The sequence below is a fragment of the Oreochromis aureus genome, linkage group 7 (genome assembly GCF_013358895.1).
Source record: "Oreochromis aureus strain Israel breed Guangdong linkage group 7, ZZ_aureus, whole genome shotgun sequence".
NCBI lineage: Eukaryota > Metazoa > Chordata > Actinopteri > Cichliformes > Cichlidae > Oreochromis > Oreochromis aureus.
This window is the reverse complement of record NC_052948.1, coordinates 16,309,214-16,320,271: the sequence shown is the minus strand read 5'-3', so window position 1 is coordinate 16,320,271 and position 11,058 is coordinate 16,309,214. Positions and strand designations below refer to the sequence as shown.

Below are 11,058 nucleotides of genomic sequence, written 5' to 3'. Positions count from 1 at the left end.
ACAATGTGATAAAGACTACAGTATATCCAGATATTAAGGTTGAATTCTAAGGACACATCATAGGTTTTTATTAAATGTGGTATATGAACAGTTCATTGGTGGCTACCCTAATGACCCTACAGATTACTGCATACAGTGGTTGGCTTAATTTTTTTTTTTTTTTTTTTTTTAATAAAGGAGAAAGAAAGGGGGTTCACATAAGGGAGGTCTGTGCTATGCCCCTGTGTGCGCGTGTGTGAGTCTATATGTGTGTCACTATTAGATGCTGTGATTCTCTAAGCAGCCACCTGCGTCTGTTGGGCTCTCAGCAGATACAGGGGACAGCTGGCTCCTGCTTCCAGTCTGACTTAAGAGGAAGATTTTATGGCTTGCCTGTATTTGTTACACCCGGATTACGTAATTGTGTTGCATAAGTCACATCCTCAAGGGAATTATTTGTAGATTGGTTGATACCTATTCCTGCCCCATGTTATAGCGATGTCTTCTTCAGACAGAGGCGTAAAATGATGATGGGAGGACTCCACTGATGTTTATTATATAAATGGTCTAGGGAAAAACAAAATTAAATCCATCATCCTTCATTCCTTTTTCTGTCTTACTTATTAAGTAATAATTCATATTATTTTATCTCCTCTAACAACACCATCCATGTGTCTCCTATTTTTGTGTCAGGTGTGCACCATGGCGTCTAAACCTCCTGCTCCTCTAATGAAGAAGCACAGTCAGACGGACTTGATAAGCCGTCTGAAGAGCCGGAAGATCCTTGGAGTCGGTGGCGAGGACGACGATGGCGAAGTGCACCGCTCAAAGGTCAGATTACTTCATGTAAACATATTCCAGCGAGTTTTACTCAATCTAAGCGCTAATGTACAGTCAAATGGCTTGTGCATTAGTGCAACAAGCAGCTTGGTTAGAAATGAGTGCATTTGTTAACTATCACCAGTTAAACTACTGGAAAAGCATAATGACTCTCCACCACAAATGTGTTTACTAGCCCTGAGAAGAGCTATGGATTCTTTTTAAAAGCCACAGTGGGCTGCTAATTGGCTCATCACTCTCTTCGTGTCCCATTGTCTGCATTTGCTCTTTATGGATCAGTAAATCTAGATCACGTAATCCACCAAGCTCTGGCAGCTCCACTGAGATGTGGCTTGGTCCCTTGAGAGACTTCCTGCCTCTTGCATCTCATATGTATTCTCTTTCTGCCTCACATGCATTAGCACATCAGTATGGACGGTGCATACCAAAACACAATAGCACACATGCAGGTATATGTTAGGAGACAGAGTATCATATTTGAATATCAAGTTCCACAGTTGCACACTGACAATAATTTATTCCATTTCACTGAGCTCAGATTTCAAGATTTCAGATTATTATTATACATTTTTTTTGTCATTATCAGACTGCATTACAGTGAGCATAGGCATAGCAGATTGTTCCTCACTGAAATATTCATTAACATGTAAGTGTGAAAAAGGAACAGAACAGAAGGGAGCAGGCATACGGTGGTGGCTGATAGTTCGTGATGTGATGTCAGCCCCCTTTTTCTCAGCTCTCCTGAGTGTTTGTTTTCTCTCTCAATGTTTTAGCACGGAGCCTAACCCTGACATCTGCCACTCAGAAACCTTTCCAGGAGGGTATGATAAAGACAGAAACGAATGTGGCAGTTGCTCTGCTCTCTTGAGTCTTGGGTTGCATATTCACTGTAATGGCTGAACCAACAACAGGGTATACAAACCACAGTAAAACAACAGTTTGGTTAATGGGCTCTACTGTACGTGCTGTTTTGAAAAATGGGTTTCCCTGTTTAACTTCGACATTGAACTAAATTAGAATTTAATTGTTACTGTGACAATATAATTGTTCACTTATTCAACTCCATTGTGCTTACTCTTGTCGTTCCATTTATCCTTGCCATACATAGTTTTGGGGGTTTTTTGTTTTTTTTTAATAGAGGAAACAGTTGACTCCATCCCTGTGGTTTCAGTAAACAATGGAAGGAAGTACTCCTGCACTCTGTTCACCGTGCCTTCCTGCTTCTTCTACTACTTAGAGATAAGAATACTCTTCCTATTTAGGGGACAGAAAGACAGTGCATTACTGCGATGCTTTATCTAGGTGCTACTGTGCAAAAAGATAATGCCTCTCTTGGCTGCACCATTACTGACAGCTTGTTTAATTCAGTGATACCGTATTTAAGTGGTATTTAAGTGGTAATGGGATGTTGCAACTGACAGATACTGATATTCCAGAGTTACTGCTACTGTAGTTGGTGTCAGCTGAATATTTTTCATCCTCTATGGCTGAAAAGCTGCTCATTGTTTACTAAATAGCTGAAGGAGTGATTGATGACAACTCAAGGCCACAACAGCTGCGCTATAGCTTCTCTCTGCACAAACAACATTGTGTATTTCTTTTCCTGTTTCTCCCTCTTTCCACTCAACCGCCTTCCGCAATATTCTGCCCCAAGCCACCCTGGTGCCATCAATTGATGCTCAGTTTTCAGAGTATGAACATTTCTCATGCCAGTCATGAATATTTATGTGTTCTTGTCAAAAACAGCCCCTAAAACCACAGGCACAGGAAGGGTGATTCACCTGGTCATGTGACCACAGCTGGCACAGATGGATTTGTGTACGGGTGCTTCAGCACTGCAATGAGGGAAGTACATGTCTACCCCTAAATTAAAGACTGCAGCGGACATTGTGAATTTAAGAATCTTAAAAAATCCCCCTTCCCCCATCTTACTTCAAGCACATGAAGTTTTTCCATGTTTTCCTTTCTGCTGTTTTTGACCTCATATAATACGGGTTCTCTAAAGTTACTTAACAAGTTCAGGGCCATCAGTCCTTCTGTTTGTGTATACATCAAAGATTGGTGCAAATGCACACATATGAATCACTACCCTTTTATATTTTGTTTAAACATGGTGTGTCTTTTATCTGCATCTGAAGTCATTGCCATGATGAGGTTAATTTTATATGTCAAATTACTGTGCATTACAATAAATGTCTGGTTGCAAATTACATATTTAACTTAGGAAACTCTTCAAACAAACACAACAGATGTGGTTTTTTGACAGAAGTGCTCAAAATGGCGACATTTGAAATTCATGTCATGATGTGAAATTCACAGAAAGTCAGCAGACACGAGTATAGTCGCATCTCGGCCCCGAGGGCAAAAAGGAAAAGTCATGTTTAATGATATCCTGGAAAAAGCTCTCTCCAGCTGCAGTGAAATTAGGTCTTGCTGATATTGTTATATTACATAATGTATGATGTAATGCATCAACTGTTTGAAATACACTTTCTTTTGAAAATGGTCCAGATATTGCACTTATTACCATGCACCTTGTGGGAAATGGAAGGTAAAGAAGGAAGGTAAAAGCCAGTGAAAACCCATGTTTTGATATGACATCGATCATTGTTTCATTCACATTAAGTTTTCACAGGCTTATCAAACAGAAAACTACTTTCTACTTTGTTCCGAGTTCCCTGTAAACACTCGTAGCCAGAAAATGATTCATCCTCTCTTCTTTAGAGCTCTTTTGCTTCTGTGTATTTTTAGTTTTGTGTGATGCTATGTCTGACTCCAGCATTGGAACCCTTTGAGGGAAGAGAATGTTTTATGATGAAGGGAAATCATTCATGTTTAGGATATGATGGGACCTGAAGGGTTTTGGATGAAGGAATTCAACTTCACAGCCAGCCAACAATTGTAATTTCTCTGTGGGTTCCTGTCTGTTCAGGCAGAAAACTTGGTTTATTTATTTATTTTCACTCTCTGTGGTTATCTGGGACAGTTTGTTTTCCTTCCTGCTCATGAGCCTGACCCTGAATCTGTTAACAACATTTCTGGGGGGTTTTCTCCTGTTTATTCTTACAGGGGAAAAAAAATTACTACGAATGCACATTCTGTAAACACATAAGACTAATGTAGTGCATTGAAAAGCAATTACCTTGTATTGTACAAGCACAAATTACTTGTTTTTAACCAACAGTCTGAACAATACAGTATAGAATTACAATGAATCCTGAAAGAAATACATGTTTTCACTTTTTCTTTGATTAAATTTGAACTATTATCTTCCTTTCATATTTTTCATATAGTTACTGTTCCAAAGGTGGATGCTAATATTAAATGTGGTCAGACCTTCAGATAATAAGGTCAGCATATGTGCAAGTAATCCCTCTGAGCCATGAGATCAGGCTTCAGCCTGCTGCAAATGCTTTCAGATGTGTTTTTTCTGCTCCAAGATTTTTGTGATCTCTTTATGATAAAATGATCTTGTGAGGTGCACATGAGCGGAAGCACATACAACGCCCCATCAGAAGAAGGGGTGAGTGAACTGAGATGTTGCAGGATAAATAGGCCTTCGTAAAACAGCACTACAGGAATAAAAAAAAAAAAAAAAAAAAATGAAGTCGGAAATGAGCATAATGGGTCCCTTTTAAGTGATTAATTGATTGTCAGATGTGTGTAGCATGCTAATGAATTACTTTTAAATTCCAACAACCCTTGTGTCCTTTGAGTTTGAAAATATAGTTGCTGCTTATTAGGATTCCAGGGTCTGCTCTCATCTGTAAAAAGAGATGCTTATCCTATCAGATATTGTGTGTCTTCTGAATATTGCTGTGTGATATGATTCATTTTGCATGGCATTTCATGACATATTTACTGCTATCTGTCCTTGTAGTCAGCTTGAATGAACACTTGGTCATTAAGAAATGGCACGTCACACTTAGTTTTCAGTTTGTCAGACATTTTTCCCACTAACGATTTCAGGCTTCCAGGATTATAAATTGATTATTATGTGCTGCTACTGTTGCCAGCAGTCATTTGTTGCAGATGATGCTTTTCTTGTGGCATTGACATGGTAGTCAGTTATTCATCTAGAATTCACTAAGAGATATTATGACAGTGAGTCTTATGGAGGCGATTAAAAAGGCGAGAACATTTACAGTCTCTAATTAAGATTAAGAGATGCTTCTCTGACACTCAGCTGCTCTGTTCCTTTCTCTTGAACACTCTGTTTTGTGTGCTTGTCTCCATTAGCTACTTTAAATACACCTCCAGAGTACTCTTTCTTCCTGGTTATGTGGTGTTTTGCTGAAGGTTGTCATAACATGTATTTGTTATGATGACATGATTGTGATTGCATTTACCTTCTCATAACTCATTTCCTGTTTCTTTTGTCTTGCCTCGTTTGCTGATAGATCAGTCAGATGCTCGGAAATGAGATGAAGTTTGCAGTGCGAGAGCCTGTCGGGCTGAGGTGAGATTTCAACTGCTCAGTTACTCAACATCACAACAGTCACAGTTAACACAGCAGACTGTGTAAGGTCATCCGTGCATCATTGGCAGTCTTGCAAAGTGGCAACGCCAGTCTACAATCTGTATTTTTCACAGGATGGGTGTAGCATTTCATATATCTCTCTTTTCAGGGTGTGGATACTCCTCTCTGCAGTGGGTTTCACAGCTATGGCTGTGATGGTAAGATGTTTTACACTGATAAATTTCAAAGTCTTTTCATTTTCAAAATGTAAAGCAGAAAGAAATGTATCTTTTTAGAAGTGTGAAAGCCACGTTATGCAAACGCAGCGCTGAGTTACTGTAAGTTCTGTTCCAAGATATCAGTGAGGGACATCTGGGGAAACAGCTCCGCCTTTGTTAACCTCACCATCTACATTCACATTATCCTCCAGGGCATTCACTGTGATACTAGCTCAAAAATAGGGAGACTTTGGGAAGCGCACAGTGCTGTTTTGCGGATATGACAAAGCTATGTTGTGCTTTTTCCTTTTTTTTACCCTACACAGGCCCTGGTGTTTCCCAACCAACTATATGAGGTTGTTTTTGAGGAGGAGCTCTCCACTACTAACATCTCTGTTCGCCTTTATGGAGGAGCATTACTGAGTAAGTCCAAAGTTTTATGAAAGATGTGCAGCTAATTCATTCATAAAGGTATTTATGCTACTGCGCGTGAATATACTTGCATGAACAAGTGCATTCACCATGCAGCACCGATGCAGACATGATGCTTTAATATTTATTTACATGCTAAAAATATACACTGCCTCACTGCACGTGGCCTCTTGTGTTTACAGCTTCTAATGCATTCATTTTGAGTCAAACATTTCAAGCACTCATTCAGATACTGTAGAAAGGGCTCTTTTCTTGCATTCAGATACTGTATAAAGGGATCTCTTCTTCCTCCAAAATCCTTACTTCAGGCTGCAAATGGTGGCTCAATAATTCAAGTTCTGTTTCTCTATGAGGTAAAAGACCATTTCTCCAGAACGGCCACAGTCACCTCCTTTTTGCAGCTGTATATATAAGATTTGGATCTAGTTGGTACACGGTGGCAGAACAGTAAGTTTGTGTGCGAATGAGGTGCCCTGGAACTAAAAGAGGAGGCAGTGTATTACTCTACATTCATATTTTGCAGTTTTCTCTTTTGCAGTAGCATAAAAATGTTTGTTTTTTTATGTCACTTCATCAACGAGACATAAAGTGCCATTTTTGCTCAGCTCCCAACTCACGCATAGCATACAACGTGTCTGAGATGCAAGCAATTATTTTAATGGGTTTTGACTTGAGACGGAGCTGTCAGTCAGGTGATCGCAGGGTTTGTAATGGCTCTGTGAAGAGAGACATTATGTGACAGAGGGGCTGCTGTCACACAGGTTGCCATTTGATGGGAGAATATGCAAGGGAAAGACAAAGAGCGAGTGAGAAGGCTTAATGTTCAAGTACAATTTGTGAGGTTGTCATTTTAATTTAGTTTACTAAATCGGGTTACAATGTGTCAAAATGCTAGCACCTAAACTTCATATACGCATTCAATAACATGAATACCAAGGGAAAGACTTAATACTGTGTTTTATGCATATCTTGATAAATCAAAAATGTAAAATGTGACCAAATCCAAGCTAAACCACCACAAGAACACATGAGTGAACCAGCTTGACCTTGAAAAAACTGGCTTCTTCATTATAAATGTCATTCACACTGTGGGGATTAGCAAGGAGGGTGATGGCCTATCAGACTAGGTGCAGTAAGGGGGCGGAGGATGGGGTCTCATCTGCTGCACAGATGGAACCAGGCAGGGAGAGGATACAGTCCATCAGCCCTCCCACCTTTCAGCCTACCCCTTCTTGTTTCCATAGCCTCACTGTTCTCTGCGGGTGGGAGTGAAATTCAGGAAAATGAACAGGAAGAAGAGCAGGCAGTGAAATGATTGCACGCAAGCCCGTCATCACAGACAGAGAGTCAGAGCTGAATCAACAGGCCCAGTTAGCGACATGTGCGCATGGTGTCAAGATTCTTGTAGTTTTGTTAGTGGAAATTCTCTCGGACATGTAGGAGTCTTCCTTCCCGAGCTTGCTCTTATTTTCTGTTTTCATTCCCATGCCCCTGAACCTATAAATTCCCTATTTTTGCGTTCTTTTCCAGGCCTGTCCCTCATCATGTGGAACGGACTCTACACAGCAGAAAAGGTCATCATCCAGTGGACTCTGCTCAGTGAGGCTTGCTACTTTGCTGTTCAGTTTTTAGGTGAGTTTTCCAACACAGGTTACCAGTTATCTTCATATTGTTTTGCTTCATCCTTTTCTGCCTCATGTAGAAAAAGGATGGCTACTTTTGTCCATGTGGGAGCGTTTGCAGAAAGAAACGTGCAGATAGTGCCCTCTTGTGTTCAGTGTGAGGTGTCACATCCTTCTATTTCAAATTTAGACACATTTTCATTTATATCTTAAAACGGTACATTTAAGCTCTTATGTACAATGAAGCAGTGTGTATATGGGTATAAATGGTGCTGTTTTTTCCATAATTGGCATAAGTGTCAGTTTTCATAGCTGCTCAGGTAATTAATACTTTATGAAAAACAAGCAGGGAGTTTGTATATACGCACTGTCTTTATCAAAAATATACTGATAATTGTGCTGATTCATGCTTTTTTCAGAGGCTACTGTTTGTTATTATTTAATATCTAATTTAAAAAATTTTCTATTTGTGGTTTCAGTGACGTCCATCACTTTAGTGGAGATCGGCATCCTTCCCAACGCCGCCATGCTGCTTCTCCTCAGTCGAGTACTCTTCTTGCTGGTCACCATGGCTTACTACTACCACCTGGGCCGTAAGCCAAAGAAGATCTGAGCTGACTGTGTGATAACTTCCAGGGTGGGGACAGTTAAGCACAGATCACAAATGCGGGGCCAGAAGGTTTGGATTATGATTTGATTGGGGCTCGGAGCATTACTTTGCCAGTCAATGCCCCCTGCCCCCTTCCACAGGACCTAGCCTAATGTCACCCCCATTATTTAACAGATGGGCACAGTCTCATATTCCAGACTCTGCAACAAGAACAAGAAACCTCATAGTGAAAGTGAACTACTTTCACTGGGGCTGTGAGGTCCAACCCTATATTCCTCCTATGTGCAGTTATTATTAAGATGGAGTTATTTGATTTGATTTGTAATATTAATTAACATTACAGAGTAGTTTTAAACACCCGAATCTATTGTTCATGTACAGCTCATGATTTCCCGACTCAGTATTTTTGTGTTTGATAAGAAGTTGCATCGACGCCGTTTCTGAATCACACTCAAGGACCAAAAGTTTGTGCTGTCATTTGTTTGTTGTTTTGATGCTGTTGACGTTAAATCACACTATGTACTCTAATAACTGAGCTTGTGCATGCTTTCTGACAGCTTTCCACTGAACACTCAAAATACACAATCCAAGGTTTAAGGTTCGGAAAAGACAAATGAGTGACGATGAAATCTGTTCTAAACTGATAGCTTTCACACTGAAATAAACTGTTAAAGTTCAGTGTTTACTCTCAGTCATGGCCATTAATAATATTCAGATCTAAATACTTTTCAGGGACTTAAAAAAAAAAAATTATTATTCCTTGAGTGGACTATTTTGGACCATATTTTCACTACTGACATTAATACATGTAATGTTGATGAACACGTGAAGTTACTCATACGAGAGGAGCAGAGTAGTTCTCTTTGTGCTGTGTGTGCACTACAAGATGGGACTCTTTATCCCAAGTAACATTCAGACTACCGTAAAGCTAGTGTTACAAGATGACCACGTCAGTGTGCAGGTAAACAAATCTGAGCTGGCTGTACTTTAGTGATGTAGCACAGTTTTGTTTTTTTATATACACCATATCGTTAGTCTTGCCTTAAAACTACTTAAAAGAACAGTCATCTACACTGCATCCTGCTTCCTGTACATATGTAAATAAAAGTATTTACTATTCTGTGCTGTTCTTGTGACCCAAACAGGGAACTTGTTCAGTATTGGGTAAAATGATTTTCAATTCTAATCCTCCACCTAATTATTGCGTGTCTTATTTTCCACCTATTTAAGTGACATTTGTGTTTTGACATCATGCATGCGATGTAATCCACCCAAAGATCTGTAATCCATAAAACTTTGTAGCAAGTTGCCACAAACAGAAGACAGCAAAGCTAACGATTAAAGGTAGTAAATGGCTTAATTAACCAAAAACGGCAAAAAACCCTAAAAATGAAAAGCTGATTGATAAGACAGTTATACTGTATGTGCTTTAAAACAAATATATCATATATTTGACAGTTTTCACCTGTTGCTGAGTACATTTCTACCTCCAAATCCTCAGCATGCCCTCAGGTACACCATATCTCAGCTTGGTTTTAGAGCGGTGCCAACAATCCAGTTTGTTGACTCATCAGCACCCAACACCTGATAGAGAGAGACACTCCCAAACACAGGCGACTCATTTGTAAGCTCAAATTTTTAAAAAACAGGAACATACTGTAGGTCTTCAAAGGTGGTCTGTATTGTAACAAAAGACCACACTGAGTCCTGCCCTAGAAGGGAGTGACCCGTGATTGTGGGTTTGCAGTCCGGTGCTGAAGGCAGATGTGCTCGTTGGGGCGAACTTTCAGTTCAGATAGGGAACGCGAAACATGGGTGAGGTCTCCTGTACCCCTGAAAAGTAGTAATTATCCTTTTTGCCAGGGTTTAATTAGATGTAGCCCTCCCGCGTGACGTTCTGTTCCTCAACCTGAACTGCTGTGTCCTGGCTAGCACGATAATTATGGCGTGTAAGAGAAATGCCATTCCATTTCCCTCAATACTCCGAGGCCTCAAATCATCAGCCTTACGAAAATGTTCAAAGCTCTACAAAGCAGGTTATTTTTGAAGTGATGGGCAGGCAGGAGGAGGACGGCAAAGACATGGTTCTTTCATCTTCTGGTTCTCTGACATAAATTAGCCAAAACATTCACAAGCAGCCAGTGTTCTTTGAGTTTGAAGACATGGCAAGTTGAGCTATTTATTCCCTCCCTCATCCATCACGCGTTACACTGTTGTGAATAGCATTCCTTGTCTCTGTTTCAAGTTGTAGCATTGTTTTATATGTATTTATGTGGTATATTGTACCTCAGAAATGCATTGCTATTGATTTTACATTACAAGGTTTGAAATAAAGAACACCATTGTTTATTTTGAAGACTTGACAATGTATCCAGTCACCTTGTTTCCTTATTGTCCTTTGCAATAAATGTATAGGGCTGTAAATATACCGTCATGTCTTAAATCACAAAGGTAAAGGGTTTTTTTTCTTAACAATGGACTATTGCAGTTATTTAACAAAAAAATATCCTCACATTTCCTCTTATTAAATCAATTGGCAGATCAGCTTCAAATATACCTGCCTACCTAACGCCCAGCAGCTAGGGAGCGACTAATGCGCACAGGTAATGCTAGGGTGCAGTCTCTACAGATCCCTTTCACTTGTCTGACACCGCCTTAAACGTTTTAGACCCTTCAGCAAAACATCCCGTTCAACTTGGCCACCAAATCACCCACCAAAAGACGAGCTCCACGCGTTTGTTTTAACGTGTTTAACCAAGAAACTTAAGAGGAGCTGTGCAAGCCCGTGCTTTGTTTGGTGTTTTCTGTTTCTGTTCAGCGTGTCACAACACGATCATCTGCACAAATATAATTCGGTGAATTCCAGCTCGACTACATACTATTCCAGGTCTCACCTCT

At 40.0% G+C, this 11,058-nt stretch overlaps 1 protein-coding gene across 3 annotated transcripts in view; it reads left to right on the top strand.

Annotated features, from left to right (window-relative positions):
• tp53i11b (tumor protein p53 inducible protein 11b) overlaps window positions 1-10,516 on the top strand; it is a 40,543-nt gene extending 30,027 nt beyond the window's left edge. For 2 of the 3 annotated variants that reach the window (XM_031755701.2, XM_031755700.2), the window contains 6 exons: window positions 673-810; window positions 5,220-5,278; window positions 5,448-5,496; window positions 5,823-5,919; window positions 7,459-7,560; window positions 8,030-8,163. In XM_031755701.2, coding sequence (XP_031611561.1) covers window positions 682-810; window positions 5,220-5,278; window positions 5,448-5,496; window positions 5,823-5,919; window positions 7,459-7,560; window positions 8,030-8,163 — 570 coding nt within the window. In that variant the 5' untranslated portion in view covers window positions 673-681. Of the gene's footprint in view, window positions 1-672; window positions 811-5,219; window positions 5,279-5,447; window positions 5,497-5,822; window positions 5,920-7,458; window positions 7,561-8,029 lie in introns of those variants that run through there. The other variant, XM_039615777.1, reaches the window with a different exon arrangement.
• Window positions 10,517-11,058: the final 542 nt, after the last annotated feature.